The sequence below is a fragment of the Rhinoraja longicauda genome, chromosome 32, assembly GCF_053455715.1.
Source record: "Rhinoraja longicauda isolate Sanriku21f chromosome 32, sRhiLon1.1, whole genome shotgun sequence".
Taxonomy (NCBI): domain Eukaryota; kingdom Metazoa; phylum Chordata; class Chondrichthyes; order Rajiformes; family Arhynchobatidae; genus Rhinoraja; species Rhinoraja longicauda.
In genome coordinates, this window is record NC_135984.1 from 1,285,488 (window position 1) to 1,304,915 (window position 19,428).

Sequence of the window (19,428 nt, forward strand, 5' to 3'; positions counted from 1 at the left end):
GCCTTCAGTGCGTCCATTGGCAGCTGCTACTTCAGACTCCGCAGATTCCAAGATCAACGTCAGTGACACTGATGCCCAATACCAGTGGATCGCTTCAACACCGCTTTGTAAATACTGTTAAACTAGTTTCCCACTTCTACTGGGGAAATTATGACCTTGAATTAAGTGACGTCATTTGTAATATTTTATAGCTTGCATATTATTATGCGCTGAAGCTCCTTGAATAAATCAGACACACCTTTTATGTTACCCTAGTGAAGATCCGCATACTTTATGAATGACCACGATACGACAACAACAATGATCTGGCCTTGACTCCTTGTTGACCAACCACCCTTCTGGTCCTTTATTCTCTAATGGACCCCAACCCCACATGGGAAAGCTGGTTCTGAATGGACCTTCTCCATAGTTTCTCCCCATCCACTTCTTCCCTTTGTCAGATTTTGTCGGTGACTTTACCACAACTCCTCCCATGCTCAAGTCCCCACTTATCATTCTAAATTTATTCTTAATCCACTTGAAAGCAATTTTATTCGGCAGGTTCTCAGGTTGCCATTTGCAAGCATGTGATTAGTCAGCACTCCTTCCAAACAATGACTTTGTTTACTCCAGTTATACTGCACCTTCTCAATACTTTCTGCACTTTGTCCATCATTTTGAGGTAGATAACTCTACAGGTTCATTGCAAAGAGAAAAGATCTCAGTCCTAAAAGGTCTTGTACCATACCTTGAAACCTCCTTATTTGAGACCCTCTGCCAGGAAGAGTTTCCTGCCTCACATCCATTCAGGCGAGCTCTGACACAATGTCATTAGTGACATGTGAACTGTGCAGCCCTTGGTAAGGAGAGAGGTACCAAACACAAGCCAGCAGCACAGCCAGAGACGATGGAATCATGGGCAAGGAATCAGTGGCAAATTGGCTTATGGCATCATTGCCATTCCAGAGAGTTACCCAACATAATCCCACTTCTCAGCATTAATCTGCAGCCTTGTGAGTCACAACTCTTGAAGTATAGATTCACACGAGAACACAGGATCAGGAGTAGGCTACCTAGTCCAAGTCATCTCACCGTTCAATAGGATCATGGTTGATCTGGCCAGTCCTCAAGTCTTCTGCAGCAGTCCTACAATGCCCTCACACTTTCTAAACATTTATCAATCCCCTTAATATACCACCAGAATCTTGCCTCCATTCCAGAGAGATTCACCACCATGACAAGAGACTCCAACACAGCCCAGGTTTAAAGTATCTTGTCACTAGGTCTCCCAGTTCCATGTCCTTCCACTAGTACAAACCTGACATCCATTGTTATGCAGGTTACAAGCCCCCAACTTATGGACAGCCATACAGAATGATACAGAATGGAAACAGGCCCTTCAGCCCAACTTGCCGACACCAACCAATGTGTCCCAGTTACACCAGCCCCACCTGCCTGAATTTGGCCAATATCACTCTAAACATATCCTATCCATGTACCTGTCTAAATGTTTCTTAAACGTTGTGTTAGTCCCTGTCTCAGCTACCTCCTCCAGCAGCTTGTTCCATACACCCACCACAATTTGCATGAAAAAGTTACCCCTCAGGTTCCTATTAAATCTTTCCCCTCCCCCCCTCACCTTAAACCTATGTTCTCTGGTTCTCGATTCCTCTAATCTGGCCAAGAGACTCTGAGTCTACCCAATCTATTGCTCTCATGATTCTGTACACCTCTACCACATCGCCCCTCATCTTCTTGGGCTCCAAGGAATAGAGTCCCAGCCTACTCAACCTCTCCCTTCAGGTCACATCCTCAAGTCCTGGCAACATTCTCATAAATCTTCTCTGCACCCTTTCCAGCTTGACAACATCTTTCTTTTCACATGGTGCCCAGAACGTAACACAATATTCTGCATGCAGCCTGACCAACATCTTATATAACTGATCACAACCTCCAAACTCCAACCCTCAATACTCTGACTGATGAATGGTCATTAGGAAGGCCAGTGGGATGGCTGGGTGGCTGGCTGCTCCAGGGCTGAAGCATCTCCCACCAGGTGGGCAACAGGCCACATCCTCGTGCCCACCCTCCCCCACCGCCCACCCACCGAGGTACAACAGCAGGGGGCTAGGTTGAGCTGAGCAGACTCACACTCAGTCCCTCGCTCACCCACCCACTCCCCCCTCACACACTCACTCGCTCGCCCGCTCGCCCACCCACCCACCCCCCACCCACCCACTCCCCACTCACCCAACCCCACCCACCCACTCCCCACTCACCCAACCCCACCCACCCACTCCCCACTCACCCAACCCCCACCCACCCCACCACCCACCCAACCCCCACCCACCCACCCACTCCCCCCTCACACACCCACTCCCCCCTCACACACCCACTCCCCCTCACTCACCCGCTCCCCCCTCACTCACCCGCTCCCCCCTCACTTGCACACCCACACACTCACTCACCCCCGCACACTCACTCACCCCCGCACACACTCTACCGCACACTCACTACCGCACACTCACTACCGCACACTCACTACCGCACACTCACCCTTCACTCACTCACCCACGAGGACAACTGACAGCCACTCTTCCCGGGCCCTCTCACTCTCCCATCACACCCATCACCGTCCATTCCCAACCTGGGAACCGTTCAGGAATGGAGCACTGTCATAACGTTGGGACAACCTGGATTTCAATAAGATCGCCCCCCTCACTCTACCAAATCCCAAAGCGTAGAGCTGTAATCTTTCTCGCTGTTTGTGGTCACTCAATCCTTTCCCTCCAGGATTTGTCAAGTGCATCTTCTGGACAGTGTCCAATGCCAATGTATCCATTTGCAGAGAAGGAGGTCAATGCTCAACAACTCCCAACACCCTTCTCTGTTAGAACATCTTCTCTATTTTTAAACTCTAACCCCTCAGCAATAAAGGCAATTGTATAATTTCCAATATAATTCATTCCTGGAGGTGCACACTAACCTTTTATTTTCTCATGCAGGAAAACACCCACATTCTTCAGTGGAGAGACGGACAGTTTGAACACTGGGCATTTCTGCCTCCAGCATTCTTTCAATAATCTGCTCCATACTCCCCTCTGTGTGAAAACAATGCTCCTCTTCCATATAATCATACACCAATCATTTTAAACGTCTGCCCTTAGTTTTGACCTACATATACTGTATTTAGGCCATCAGTTTTCTTCACCTCAAATCTCTCCTCATCATCCCATGTAGCAAAAACAGTATGTAAATCCCTCAATACTTTATTTTAGACTTTGCTTTCGACTTGAGATACAGCACGAAACAGGTCTTCAGCCCACTGAGTCTGTGCCGACCAGCGATTACCCTGTACACTAACACTATCCTAAACAATAGGGACAATTTACAATTTTCACCAAACCCAATTAACCTACAAACCTGTACATTTTTGGAGTATGGAAGGAAACCAGAGCACCTGGAGAAACCCCACGTGGTCATGGGGAGAACGTACAAACTCCGTACAGACAAGCACCTGTAGTCAGGATCGAACCCTGGTCTCTGGCGCTGTAAGGCAGCAACTCTACCACTACGCCACTGTGCCACCTTAATAATATTTTCCAAAAACAGGAAAGCTGCCGGAGAAACTCACGGATCAGGCACAATCTGTGGAGGGGAATGGTCAGGTGGCACCTGGAGGCCCAGGTGAATGGCCAACTGTCCACTCGCTCCACGGATGCTCCCTGGTCTGCTGAGCTTCAGTAGCTAGTTTGACCCAGATTCCATAATCTTGTTTTCAAAGAAATATAATTTATTCAAATTTGCATTTACAGGCACTCCCGACTGACACAAGAGTTACATGTCGTGAATGCTTACGGAAGGCAGATTTTACACAAGTCAGAACCACCATCTCTATCCCCTGCCCGAAATCCCTCAGATGATTCTCTCTCTCAGTGGCTTCCAGGCAGTGTCAGTGACCCGTGGCCTCCTGGGTCAACACATTCTCCATTGCCAGCTCGTTTCCAATGTAAATTAGTGATCACTGTTGTAGAAATTACAAACTGCCTTGATTATACTAGGTGCATAAGAAGGAACTGCAGATGCTGGTTTAAACCAAAGATAAGACACAAAAAGCTGGAGTAACTCAGTGGGACAGGCAGCATCTCTGGAGAGAAGGAATCCATGACGTTTCGGGTCGAAACTCTTCCTCAGACTGGGGAAGTGTCTCGACGCGAAACCTCACCCATTCCTTCTCTCCGGAGATGCTGCCTGTCCCACTGAGTTACTCCAGCTTTTTGTGTCTATCTTGATTTACCCTAGGGACTGAGCTCGGAATTGTTTATGTAAGTGTGAGTGTACACATGTCACCTATTCTGCAAGGTGTACAAGAGCTGACTTGTTATCACTAATTCATTTAACACTGTAATGAATGTTTCACTGTACAAACATTCACTTCCAATGTTAGCTTTAGGTTGATTATTATCACATGTGTAAAGCCTTGTTTTGCTTGTTCTCCCGATCAGATAATACTGCACATGAATAGTATAGTATACGAGTTAAACTCGAGAACAATAGACAGAGCAAAGGGTGCAGAATATAGTTCTCAATATCGTAGTCCATCAGTTCCATAGACAAAGTCCAATGTCCACAATAGGGTGGATGTGAATCAGACAGTAACCAGAGGAAGGACCTGATAACAGAGGGCAAGAGGCTGCTCCTGAGTCTGGAGGCGCCCCCTTGTGTGTCAACATGGGATTTATTTTCCCCAACACGAACATCGCTTCAGTGATATATTGTTGTATCGGGCCCCAGTCCCTCAGTGTCCAGTGACAGACTGACACCATTCTGTGACCATTCCCCAAAGGATGCACTGTGTAAGTGCAACCCCTCCTGACCAGAGCCTCAATATCTGCCATCAACCAGCGTTCCCCAAACTTGCCCGTCTCTCCCTTCACCCTGACAGACGCGCGTTGGCCACATACTCGTGCTATCCCACTTCTGAAAGACTCTCACTTGCCAGAAGTCCCCTTTCCTGCAAACAAACTGTTCCAATCGCCTAGTGCAAAAACTCAGCCATGCTGCAATTTAGGACCTTACCTTGTGGGCCATTCCTATCCTTGTCTCTAACTAACTTAAATCCGATTGAATTATGGTCACTGGTCAAGGTAGTCCCACCCTGACAAGTCCTACCTCATTCCCCAAGAGGAGGTCCAGTGTTGAGCCCAATCTATTAGAGTCCTCTATGTATGATCGATTGAATGATTCTATATTGTCACATGGACCTAGCTACAGTGAAATGCGTTGGTTTGCATACAACCTGGTAAAATCATGTAGCAGACTTCACCTACACAGTACACAGGAGGTGCCACCTTTTGGCGACAAGTTATAAAAGTTCACTGAACATTGCTAACTCCAGCCTGTCGTCGCACACAGCAGCAGTTGCCAACCTCTCGTGGGCACGTCTTCCCCCACTAAACAGACAGCTCTACCCTCCTCTCTCATGCCTGTAGCAACCATACCCTGCAACATCGGACTGCTAGCCCTGCCCTTTTCTCAGCCATGTTTCTGTAATGGCTATAATATCCCAATCCCCCCCCAAACCACTCCCCGTGATCACTTACCTTGCCTGTGTGTGAAGCCACTCGCACGGGAATAAATTACCATTATTGCAATGCTTCATCGTCAGAAAACAGCACTTGAGATTTAGTTTAGTTTAGAGAACAGACCCATCCGCCCACCCAGTCCTCGCCGACCAGCGATCCCCGCACACTAACACTAACCTACACATACAAAGGACAATTTACATTTATACCAAGCCAATTAACCTACAAACCTGTACGTCTTTGGAGTGTGGGAGGAAACCAAAGATCTCGGAGGAAACCCACGCAGGTCACGGGGAGAACGTACAAACTCCGTACAGACAGCGCCCGTGGTCAGGATTGAACCCAGGACCCAGGGCTCTGGTGCTGTGAGGCAGCAACTCGACTGCTGTGCCACCCAACCGCCCTAACACCAAGATCAACCCGAGAAAAACGAATTATCCGACTCATAAAACAGCTCTTTGCACTTTGATTCAATTCTTATCAATTGTTCGTCCACAGTCACGACTTGAATTCTACTCCAATAGTTGGCAAACATTCAAAACCTGCAGTATTTACAAGAAACAGCAGCTAGGTGGACTTACACTTACTGTCCATCGTCTTCCTCAGAATTTCCCCTTGCATGTTCTGTACCAGAACTCTATTTAAAACCTTGCTACCTCCAAAGCTCAAAACCTTTGAAAATCCACCCACATCACTGCCTCCCCATTTACAAACGGTTAAAGAGAAGAGAGGGGAGCCATCTTCCTTTCACATTAAACTGAGAAGTCACCCATATCCACAGCAATGAGGGAACACGCCTCTGAATGAGGAAACGATGGTCCTTGTGCACCTGTTCAACAACACACTCGAGCCCAACCTCCTTCACATCTCATCTAAAACCGCTGGAATTAACTGAATCACTTTACAACCTTGCCACATAATTCACCGTAGATATTTGACCTTCAGAAAATATGCCAACAAGGAAATGTTTTCAATGGTCAGGTTTCACCAACTATCACATTTGTGGGTGGAAATGTACTTGCAGTGGAAAAGCGTTACAGACCATAAGTTATGATCTACGCTCATTAAATCAAATGTGCAGTAGAAGCCATAGTTCTGCTCTCTTGAAGGTTGTAAGGTAAATGTTTTGTTCAATTTATATGCCGGCACAAAGTGGATGTTAAAGTGCACATGGTTTTATATAATCTCAGTCTCTCAATGACTGTCTGTGCCTGCTCTTAAGAGAATGCATTGTGTCAGTGTGTTCCTGGATGTACAAATCAATAATGACAATGTCCAAGCCCAGCTGGACTCTGACACCAAACATAGAGTGTCCCAGGCTCTGTGGGACACTGGGGCAAGACGACCACAACCTCACTGTTCCAATGACACAAATTCAACCACGACCACCAGTGCTGACAATGAGGAGTTTGCACAGTCTTCACGTGGATCTTGTTTGGTACTCTGGTTTCCTCCTACATTGCAAACACCTCTGTAATTGGTCACTGTAAATTACTCCAAATGTGTGCGCAGGTGGGAGAATCTCAGGGAGTTGACAGGATTGCGAGGAGAATAGATGTAAATGGAATCAGTGTCAATGGGTATTTAATGGTTAGCACAGAAGCAGTGGGCCGAAGGGCCTTCCGCACCACTGTAGGAATCCAGGAAGAGCAATCTTTAGATCACTGTGCTAAGCCTACAGAGAAATAGCGTTAGAATTCTTTTCTATTTGCTTTAATTTACTGTCTTTAAAAATAAATCCTGGAGATGGGAGACGAAACCAACGGTTTCACCACGATTGATCCAATCTGACAAAGAGGCGTTTCCTTTACAATAACTAATTGGATTTTACAGCTTTAGCCTAGTCAGTTCACATGAATCATATACAAACTCAGTGCAAAGTGGTCAATGATAATTTTCCAACACCTAGTAATGTGGGAGATCTTATCGGCAAAAGGAAGAGATAGGTAAATAGCTCAGGAGAGAATGTAAGCGTTTAGGTTTGGGACAGCTGGAAGCATGGTTAACAACAAATGGATTAAAATAGGGGATACAAACTAGACCAGAGTATTGGAAGGATTACAGGAATAAAGATGAGGGCGAGGAATTGAAGAGATAAACATGGCAAGAAATAGAACATAGAATGGTGCAGACCAAGCACAGGACCCCAGTGGCTGTGCCGACCATGAGCCGAGTTCAATTGAGTTCAGTTTATTGTCACGTGTACCGAGGTACAGTGTAAAGCTTTTGTTGCGTGCTAACCAGTCAGTGGAAAGATAATACGTGATTACAATTGAGCCGTCCAGTGTACAGATACATAATAAAGGGAATAATGACCGTGATGGCAATGTAGACCATCCCAGCTGCCCACTATCATGTTCACATCCATCTCCATCCCCACCCCCCCCCCTGCCGATCCACATGCCTGTCTAAATGAGTCTTCAATGCCATCCCTTGTCTAGCCACAACTACTGTGTAAAAACATGCCGAGCAAATCTCCTTTAAACTTGTCCCCCTCTCCTTAAACCTATACCTCGAGTATTTGATAATTTTACCGCAGGAAAAAAATCCGACTATATAACATTTTTATGACTCTCAATTTCCCACACTTCTATCCAGTCTCCCCGGAGCGTTTGATGCTTCATAAACAGTCCAAGTCTCTCCACCTCTCCTCATCACTAAGACTCTCTGTACATCAATGCTCCTGTGGCTGCAGGTTCAGCAGCTCGTGGCTGGTGAAGGAAACACCATGTCAGTGACACATGGAATCTACTGCTGTTGTAGAGCAGCAAATAGAAAGAATCCAAGGACAGAGGATTGGGACTCTTTTAAAGAGCAACAAAAGTTAACTAAAAAGGCAATACGGGGAGAAAAGATGAGGTACGAGGGTAAACTAGCCAATAATATAAAGGAGGATAGCAAAAGTTTTTTTAGGTACGTGAAGCGGAAAAAAATAGTCAAGGCAAATGTGGGTCCCTTGAAGACAGAAGCAGGGGAATTTATTATGGGGAACAAAGAAATGGCAGACGAGTTAAACCGTTACTTTGGATCTGTCTTCACTGAGGAAGATACACACAATCTCCCAAATGTTCTAGGGGTCGGAGAACCTAGGGTGATGGAGGAACTGAAGGAAATCCACATTAGGCAGGAAATGGTTTTGGGTAGACTGATGGGACTGAAGGCTGATAAATCCCCAGGGCCTGGTGGTCTGCATCCCAGGGTACTTAAGGACGTGGGTCTAGAAATAGTGGAAGCATTGGAGATCATTTTTCAATGTTCTATAGATTCAGGATCAGTTCCTGTGGATTGGAGGATAGCAAATGTTATCCCACTTTTTAAGAAAGGAGGGAGAGGGAAAACGGGTAATTATAGACCAGTTAGTCTGACATCAGTGGTGGGGAAGATGCTGGAGTCAATTATAAAAGACGAAATTGCTGAGCATTTGGATAGCAGTAACAGGATCATTCCGAGTCAGCATGGATTTACGAAGGGGAAATCATGCTTGACAAATCTACTGGAATTTTTTGAGGATGTAACTAGGAAAATTGACAGGGGAGAGTCAGTGGATGTGGTGTACCTCGACTTTCAGAAAGCCTTCGACAAGGTCCCACATAGGAGATTAGTGGGCAAAATTAGGGCACATGGTATTGGGGGTAGGGTACTGACATGGATAGAAAATTGGTTGACAGACAGAAAGCAAAGAGTGGGGATAAATGGGTCCCTTTCAGAATGGCAGGCAGTGACCAGTGGGGTACCACAAGGTTCGGTGCTGGGACCCCAGCTATTTACGATATACATTAATGACTTAGACGAAGGGATTAAAAGTACCATTAGCAAATTTGCAGATGATACTAAGCTGGGGGGTAGTGTGAATTGTGAGGAAGATGCCATAAGGCTGCAGGGTGATTTGGACAGGTTGTGTGAATGGGCGGATACATGGCAGATGCAGTTTAATGTAGATAAGTGTGAGGTTATTCACTTTGGAAGTAATAATAGAAAGGCAGATTATTATCTGAATGGTGTCAAGTTAGGAGGAGGGGGAGTTCAACGAGATCTGGGTGTCCTAGTGCATCAGTCAATGAAAGGAAGCATGCAGGTACAGCAGGCAGTGAAGAAAGCCAATGGAATGTTGGCCTTCGTAACAAGAGGAGTTGAGTATAGGAGCAAAGAGGTCCTTCTACAGTTGTACCGGGCCCTGGTGAGACCGCACCTGGAGTACTGTGTGCAGTTTTGGTCTCCAAATTTGAGGAAGGATATTCTTGCTATGGAGGGCGTGCAGCGTAGGTTCACTAGGTTAATTTCCGGAATGGCGGGACTGTCGTATGTTGAAAGGCTGGAGCGATTGGGCTTGTATACACTGGAATTTAGAAGGATGAGGGGGGATCTTATTGAAACATATAAGATAATTAGGGGATTGGACACATTAGAGGCAGGAAACATGTTCCCAATGTTGGGGGAGTCCAGAACAAGGGGCCACAGTTTAAGAATAAGGGGTAGGCCATTTAGAACGGAGATGAGGAAGAACTTTTTCAGTCAGAGAGTGGTGAAGGTGTGGAATTCTCTGCCTCAGAAGGCAGTGGAGGCCAGTTCGTTGGATGCTTTCAAGAGAGAGCTGGATAGAGCTCTTAAGGATAGCGGAGTGAGGGGGTATGGGGAGAAGGCAGGAACGGGGTACTGATTGAGAGTGATCAGCCATGATCGCATTGAATGGCGGTGCTGGTTCGAAGGGCTGAATGGCCTACTCCTGCACCTATTGTCTATTGACACCTCCTCAAAGAGACCCATGACACATACAGGAGCACAGAGATGCTGGCTTTGATTCTGTGACAGGGTTTGTAAGCATGTCACCAAATGAATGACAATTCCACTGAGCTGGGCGATGGACACGAGGCTTTGGTGGGACGTGGGTGGTAGTGGAGTCAAAGAATGCGAGCAGGACTAAGGAACCAATCGTAACGTTTGTAACTTGACTGAGAGGGGCAGCATGGTGGCGCAGCGGTAGAGTTGCTGCCTCACAGCGCCAGAGACCTGGGTTCAATCCAGACTACGGATGCTGTCTGTATGGAGTTTGAACGTTCTCCATGTGACCACGTGGGTTTTCTCTAGGTGCTCTGGTTTCCTCCCACCCTCCAAAGGCATGCGGGTTTGTAGGTTCATTGGCTTCGGCAAAAATTGTCCCTAGTGTTTATAAGATAGTGTTAATGTACTGGGTAATTGCTGGTCGGCATGGACTCGATGGGCCGAAGGGCCTGTTTCCATGCTGTGTCTCTAAAGTCCACAGTTTAAAGTGAGCCAATTCAATACCGGAGCAGAAGGATGAGCAAGTGCCAGGCTCTGGATGGGATGAGCAGGTCAGTGTGGGACCGTTAGTGTGCAAGGGGGAGTGTACGTCCAGATTGGGAGGGGGCAAGAATGGATTGTTATGAGACAATCAAAAAGCAATCACAGTGGTGTAACCAGTAGAGCTGCTGCTTCAGTCACCCAGCCACAATCCCAACCTTGTCTAGGGAGCTTAACCATTCATCACGAGCTTCCCCTGCTGCTACACTTTCCTCATAGTCTGACACACTGCTGGGTTAATTAGACAATGAACATTTCCCCTAATGCGTGTGTGAGTGGTGGGAGGCAGGGGCAGTTACTGGGAGCATACACAACGTGCAATGGAACTGATGTGGAGGGCACTTGAAGGTTAACGTGGACTTGGTAGGTTGGGAGCAGGGCATGTTTCCATGCTGGCTTCGACACGGTCTCCAACCATCAAGGAACACAAACATCTGAACATAACAGCTAAGGTTGTTGTACAGTGAGCAGTCTGACAGGATCAGGGGCCAAGAGAGGGGATGGGATTCCTGTGGACTGGTAACTTGGAGAGGGCAGGAGAGAAGATCACATGGAAACTGGATGGTAGTTCAGGCTATGTCATCGGAAACCCTTCCGAACATTGACCCCACGGGGTGGGATCTTTGAAAAAGATCCTTGCGTTCCGTATACGTGCGTGGCATCAGTAGAGGCTGGAGGAAGGACAGATAGAGGGAGGAAGGACAGATAGAGGGAGGAAGGACAGATAGAGGGAGGAAGGATAGACAGAGGGTGGAAGAAGGATAGACAGAGGGTGGAAGAAGGACAGATAGAGGCTGGGAAGAGATCACGTGATAAAACATTCAAGAATACCGACCAGAGTTGACAACTGTACCTCAACTTTACAGTCCCTCCCATCGACTCCTCCCATTGGCACCAAAATCGTTCCGTGAAGTAGAAACTGACAGGCACAAGCACTCGAAGCTGCCTTACACACGAGCACTGGCTGGCAGTGAAGCTGCCTTACACACGAGCACTGGCTGGCAGTGAAGCTGCCTTACACACGAGCACTGGCTGGCAGTGAAGCTGCCTTACACACGAGCACTGGCTGGCAGTGACTCTGCAAAGCTGTCTGACCAGATTTATTTTCCAGTATTTCCTTAACTACCTGTCCCACCCCTCACCCCCATGTGATCCAAACATGCTTACCGTTCAACACAGCAGGTGATTAAAGGCAGGATGTTTATTCATTTCTTTCCATTTACACAGAGTACAACTGACATACAGGGCAAACGGACTCTTTCACAGTTTGATAGCCAGCTGCAGGTAGACAGGCCCCACCTCCCCACCCACCCCACCCCCCCACCCACCCCACCCCCCCACCCACCCCACCCCCCCACCCACCCCCCACTCTGCAGCAGTGCAGGATACCAGATGTTTATGCAGCTAAAGCCTTGTTGTCTGGGCAGTCAGTGGGGACTTTGCAAGCTCTGTGATTGCATGGGAAGCCCTCAGGTCCCCGATTCCTTCCAGATCCCCAGAAGATGACCCGACCAGGAGATGAAGTGAGAGCTGACGGCACCAGTCACAATAACTTGCAGGGGGGCAGAGAGATAGGACAGATGCTGTGGAGTGGCAACCAACAGTCCCCCTGTGTGTTCATATAAATATAAAAGCAAAAATCACTTGAAGCAAAGCAGCTGATAGGGGAACAGCCACAATCTCTCACCACAGATTCTGCTCTGGATGATGGATGGAGGGAAAGTGGGAGCAGCAGAACCTGCCCAGTCTGAAGGAGAAGCACAAAAGGGTGAATAATTTAGGTCTGTATTCGTGAGAAGAGAGGAGAGCTTGTAAAAAATTTTTAAAAATGAAATGATTATGATCAAACTAATGGCCATGGATACAAGGTTAAATTCAAATGGTTTGGATTTAAGGAACATTTGCATTCCAGCTGTCATACAACATTGTGGTCCAGAAAGCACCTTGCTTTGGGTCAGGGGCATGTATACGACCAGACTGCTTTTCAAGCCAGCGAGATACTTTCATGATGGATACTAATGAATCTGGTGGGTTTTAACAAAAGCAACGCTTCCTTCACAAATCCCATTCAAAGGGAGAGTTCAACGTTAATCGAAAACCTAACTGGATTGGATGCCCAAATGTCAACAACAGACACCCAAAATCTCCAAGAGAAATCCCTCAGACTATGGCGGCAGGAAGGGTCTCGACCCGAAACGTCACCCATTTCTTCTCTCCAGAGATGCTGCCTGACCTGCTGAGTTACTCCAGCATTTTGTGTCTATCTTCGGTTTAAACCGGCATCTGCAGTTCCTTCCTGCACAGGCAGGGGACTGCCAAGGTTGCAAGTTCAGGTCTTAGGTAGAGCAGGTAATTCCACCCTGGGGTGTGTGGCTGGGACCCTGGTTGTTTGGGCCTTTACGCAATTTGTGGAAAACCTTTGAGGAATGCCCTGGTTTGCACAGGAAGTGGGGATTAATCACCGAGACAGTGTCAATCAATGAATGCTTAATGTGGGCAGTGGTGGAGAGGAGGAGGCAAGAAGAAAATACAAATCAGAGGAAATTAAACAAAGTTATACTTTTTGCTTTTTTGAACACCAGTTAAATGGTCAAATTGGATTCATTTCATCGTGGAGAAGGATATTGGAGGAGAAAGCAGGCGATGAAATAAATCTCCAAGAACATTTGGTAAGTCTAAAAATCAGTGAACATTGCCAGGGACTCGAGGGCTGGACAGACAATTATATTGTTGTATATTTACACCAGCCCAGTCTATCACAGCTCATACCTCCCCACCATCAAAAGCATCGACACAAGGCGCTACCTCAAGAGATGCCATGTATCACAGTGCCCCACTTTGTTCTCTTCTCACTGCTACAATCAGGCAGGAGGCACAGAGGTAGGGTTGCCAACTGTCCCGTATTAGCCGGGACATCCTCTATTTTGGGCTAAATTAGTTTGTCCCATATGGGATCGCCCGGGCGGCCGCCATTGGTAGAGCGGGAGCACGTGGCCGCTGGCTGGGTGAGGTCACATGGGGCACGGGGCGGTGATGTCACCCTTTGTCCCGTATTTGGGAGTGAGGAAGTTGGCGCCCCTGCACAGAGTCCTGAAGTCCCGCACCACCAGAGCCAGGAACAGACACTTTCCTACAGATATCAGGTTCTTGAATCAACATGCACAGCCCTGATCCCACCACAACAACAGAACACCATGGACCACCTCTTCCACACCATGAACAGGACCATGAAGAGCCTGTTTCCACGCTGTATCACTCTGCCTTGATCCAATCACATTGGCATCTCTAAGGAGCAGTGAACACTGCCATAACATTGCCATAGTTCCATCAGCCAATCACCCACCATCAAAACAATCAACACCCCATGTTCCTCCATGCGATGGTGACATCTATCACCACGGAACCCACCACCCAGGCCCGGCCTGGCCCGGCCTCCTTCTCACTGCTACCATTAGATATATAGAGGCTGAAGACCAACAGCAGCAGCTTCAGAAACAGCTACACTGCAACAATGATGAAAGTATGAAAGACCAGCAAGATCCATGACAAATATCACATCAGTCATCTTCAGTCATGTTCGTTGAAGGATAAATATCAACAGCCAAAGTTGTTCTCAGTGTTGACCCGTATACAGGGAAGAGTGTGACACGTACGTGTATGCTGTGTGGCACTGACCCTGAGGGCAGGGCATGCCCCAGCTCTGTGCGCTGTGTTACAACCAGCCTGCTGTGGGCTGGGGGCTGCAATTGCCACATTACAACAGTGATACTTGGAGAACCCAGTGGATGGGAGCCAGGAAGAGGGAGACTGCCGTGCTGAGCCGAGCCGTGCCGAGCCGAGCCGTGCTGACCTGTGCCGTGCTGAGCCGAGCCGTGCTGAGCCGTGCCGACCCGTGCCGAGCTGAGCCAAGCCGAGCCATGCTCGTGGCCGAGAGGATGGAGATAGCGATGACGTACATGACCAGCGAGGAGTGAGGCCGATGGGAGAGAGGAGAGGAGAAGGTACCGGAGTCTGGCCTATCGTGATCTCGAGGTCGGCTGCCGGAGGATCCCACCCCCTGGGGCACAAAGGCAGACGGGCGAGGAGAGGAGAGGAGAGGGACGTGGGTTCACTGGTCGACCCACACATCCAAGGAAGGCAACAGCCGGAGGCCCTGCAGCAGCCTAGGGCTCGCCTGGATTGGGCACCGCTCATAACAACTAGAGCACGGACTGGACTTGGAAAATGGCACCAAAGCATGGTGCCTCTTGCATGCAGGATCAGTTGATCATTTCTGTATGGTTTGCTAATCGGGGATGTACTTCGTATGGCCACACTCAATAGACAATAGGTGCAGGAGTAGGCCATTCGGCCCTTCGAGCCAGCACCGCCATTCAATGTGATCATGGCTGATCATTCTCAATCACTCTACTGGACTGTTTGTAAGAAAGGAATTCCGCTGTGGGTATGGGCTTTACACGTGACAATAAAGACCACTGAATGTGTCCTTCATTGCCCATGAAGGTGCCATGGAGATGCAAGTTTGTCCTTCACTTCACAGAGCAGGAGAACACTCAGCCGCAACAGGATCAATGTGGCTTTCAGGAATGCAGAGCATCTTTGACTAAAAATAACGATCAGGAGATTGGGATTTTAGACACTGTGCGTCTGTGCGTTCCTTTAAAGAGAGGACCCTCCTGCTCAGGTATCTGTGCTCCCATCCTTCACCACCTCCTGCCCTCACCATTCCCCACCCACATCCCGTGCACTCTTCTCCCTCCCCAACCCCCTCTCCTGCCCTTTGTTTATGCTTGTGGTCCGAGACCAAATCCTTCCCCCGACCACAACCAGAACATCAGGCTGCTGTTTATGGCAGGTAGTTGCTGCTGTATTTACATTGCACACCAGCTACCACTCTGCCTGCGATACCCGTCTCAGGGTTAGGCCCTGGGCAGTCTGTCCTATCCCACCACATCGAGGGAGGGAGGGATGTGGAGTAAACACAACCACACAGGGCTACTCTTGATCGCTGCATCCTGTGGCTGTGCGCAAGGTCCACAAGGCAAGCCGGCCCAGTTGTAGTATTTGCACAATTTAACAAACCGACAGAAAGTAGACACAAAATGCTGGAGTAACTCAGCGGGACAGGCAGCATCTCTGGAGAGAAGGAATGGGGACGTTTCACAGAGTGCTGGAGTAACTCAGCGGGTCAGGCAGCATCTCTGGTCGAGACCCTTCTTCAGACTGGTTAGGGATAAGGGAAACGAGAGATATAGATGGTGATGTGGAGAGATAAAGAACAATGAATGAAAGATGTGCAAAAAAGTAACGATGATAAAGGAACCAGGCCATTATAAGCTGTTTGTTGGGTGACAATGACAAGCTGATGTGACTTGGGTGGGGAGGGATAGAGAGAGAGAGAGGGGGAATGGCGGGGCTACCTGAAGTGAGAGAAATCAATATTCATAGCACTGGGCTGTAAGCTGCCCAAGCGAAATATGAGATGCTGTTCCTCTAAGTTGCGTTTAGCCTCACTCTGACAATGGAGGGACCAAGGACAGAAAGGTCAGTGTGGGAATGGGAAGGAGAATGAAAGTGTCCTGCAACTGGGCGATCAGGCAGGTTCAGGTGGGCTGAGCGAAGGTGTTCCGTGAAACCATCGCCCAGTCTGCGTTTGGTCTCGCCGATGTGTAAGAGTCCACATCTGGAATAACATATACAGTAGATGAGGTTGGAGGAGGTGCAAGTGAACCTCTGCCTCACCTGAAAGGACTGTCGGGGTCCCTGGACAGAGTGGAGGGAGGAGGTATAGGGACAGGTGTTGCATCTTCTGCGGTTGCAGGGGAAGGTACCTGGGGAGGGGGTGGTTTGGGTGGGAGGGGATGAATTAACCAGGGAGTTGCAGAGGGAACGGTCTCGGCAGAAAGCGGTGGAGATGGGAAAATGTCGCCAGTGGTGGGATCCTGTTGGAGGTGGCAGAAATGTTGAAGGATTATGTGTTGTAAGCGACAACTGGTGGGGTGGAAGGTGAGGACTGGGAGGACTGTCTCTGTTGCGACCAGGGGGAGGGGGAGCAATGGCGGAGCTGTGGGGTACAGAGGAGACACGAGTGAGGGCCTCATCTGTAATGGGAGAGGGGAAACACCGGCTCCCTAAAGAATGTGGACATCTCGGACACACAGAGCACTGGGCCCCAAGGTGAACACGGTCTAATGGTCAGGAGTCTGGACCCACTCCTGGGGTGGCGGCACTGTGACAAGTTGCAGGTTCAACATGAAACTCCACAGGTTCATTATTCAATAACAAACTGCTGCAGAACAAATGTCGTGGGGCGGGTGGGTGAGTGGGTGGGTGAACAGCAAACTCGACGGTCAGAGTGGGTGAGGACTGCGTGAAAATATATCAACATTTAAAGCAAAAACCGACGCAAACCAATCTCTGACTTCTCCTCTTGCGCGGAAACAAAGGTGGTGTCTAGTTTCCTGCAAGTTTAAACAACGGGCAAAATAAACACAAAAAGCAATTTAACTGTTGCAGAGTCAAGGACAATAAAGTCCCCATTACCTTTTGAGACTTTTTAACCATGGTTGCGTCTGCACTGGCCCTCAGGACGAGTTTGGCGCCGTGTGTGAAGCAGGAAGTGTGGGACTGAACTCCAGCACAAGGAACAGGTGAGACCAATGCTCGGGGAAAGCCCAGGTGAGTGGGGAATGCAGACTGACATTGACAGTGCGCCAGCCCAGCCCAGCCCAGCCCACAGCCCGCCCCGCCAGCACCAAGTACAAGATGCAGACGTGAGCCCACAGGTAGAGAGAGGCGTGTCTAACCTCTCTACCATAGAGGCGTGAGCCCACAGGTAGAGAGAGGCGTGTCTAACCTCTCTACCATAGAGGCGTGAGCCCACAGGTAGAGAGAGGCGTGTCTAACCTCTCTACCATAGAGGCGTGAGCCCACAGGTAGAGAGAGGCGTGTATAAATAGAACAGTGACTCACATCTGTCTGTTGTGGACCATTATTTTGGTTTTGAAATAATGGAAAGACCTGCTGCCTCCCAGCACCTGAGACCCAGGCTCGATCTGATCTGATCTCGGGTGCTGTCTGTGCGGAGTTTGCACGTTTTTAAAAAAGATTTTTTAGATTTAGAGATACAGCGCAGAAACAGGCCCTTCGGCCCAACGGGTCCGCGCCTACACTATCCTACACTCACTAGGGACAAATTTTACATTTTACCCAGTCAATTAACCTACAAACCTGCACGTCTTTGGAGTGTGGGAGGAAACCGAAGATCTCGGAGAAAACCCACGCAGGTCACGGGGAGAACGTACAAACTCCGTACAGTACAGCACCCGTAGTCAGGATCGAACCTGTGTCTCCGGCGCTGCATTCGCTGTAAAGCAGCAACTCTACCGCTGCCCCACCAGCTCCCGGCCAGTTTTCCCTGTGACTGCGTGGCTTTCCTCCAGTTTCCTCCCACATCACAAGGACGTGCAGGTTTCCAGGTTAATCGGCCCTCTGTAATTGCCCCTCGTGTGTAGAGAGTGGATGCGAAAGTGAGAATAGCATTGGACTAGTTTATGGGTGATGATGGTCGACGTGGACTTGGTGGGCCGAAGGGCCTGTTTCTGTGCGGTATCTCCAAACTAGACGACAATTTGTGCATGTAATTAGTGATGGAATTGGTAGCCAAAGCTGCAGGAAGAATGCATTTGTCAAGACAAACCAATATTATAGGAGGTTAGACACAAAAATGCTGGAGTAACTCAGCAGGTCAGGCAGCATCTCTGGAGAGAAGGAATGGGTGACAAACGAGGGTCAGACCAGAAACGTCACCCATTCCTTCTCCCCAGCGATGCTGCCTGACCTGCTGAGTTACTCCAGCATTTTGTGTCTATCTTCGATTTAAACCAGCATCTGCAGTTTTCTTTCCCCCAGTATTATAGGAGGCAATAGACAATAGACAATAGGTGCAGGAGGAGGCCATTCGGCCCTTCAAGCCAGCACCACCATTCAATGTGATCATAGCTGATCATTCTCAATCAGTACCCCGTTCCTGCCTTCTCCCCATACCCCCTGACTCCGCTATCCTTAAGAGCTCTATTTAGCTCCCTCTTGAATGCATTCAGAGAATTGGCCTCCACCGCCTTCTGAGGCAGAGAATTCCACAGATTCACAACTCTCTGATTGAAAAAGTTTTTCCTCATCTCAGTTCTAAATGGCCTACCCCTTATTCTTAAACTGTTGGCCCTGGTTCTGGACTCTCCCAACATTGGGAACATGTTTCCTGCCTCTAACGTGTCCAACCCCTTAATAATCTTATACGTTTCGATAAGATCCGTCCCCCCATCCTTCTAAATTCCAGTGTATACAAGCCTAGTCGCTCCAGTCTTTCAACATATGACAGTCCCGCCATTCCGGGAATTAACCTAGTGAACCTACGCTGCACGCCCTCAATAGCAAGAATATCCTTCCTCAAATTTGGAGACCAAAACTGCACACAGTACTCCAGGTGCGGTCTCACTAGGGCCCTGTACAACTGCACACAGTACTCCAGGTGCAGTCTCACTAG

The 19,428-nt window shown here is 48.5% G+C and overlaps 1 protein-coding gene across 2 annotated transcripts in view; it reads right to left on the minus strand.

Moving 5' to 3' along the window:
• The window catches only part of LOC144608667 (transmembrane protease serine 4-like), a 50,493-nt gene extending 33,029 nt beyond the window's left edge, over positions 1 to 17,464 (minus strand). Inside the window, exon 1 of one of the 2 annotated variants that reach the window (XM_078426654.1) lies at positions 17,427 to 17,464. In XM_078426654.1, the coding sequence (XP_078282780.1) occupies positions 17,427 to 17,447 (21 nt within the window). In that variant the 5' untranslated portion in view covers positions 17,448 to 17,464. Of the gene's footprint in view, positions 1 to 11,736; positions 11,830 to 17,426 lie in introns of those variants that run through there. The other variant, XM_078426653.1, reaches the window with a different exon arrangement.
• Between the last annotated feature and the right edge of the window lie 1,964 nt (positions 17,465 to 19,428).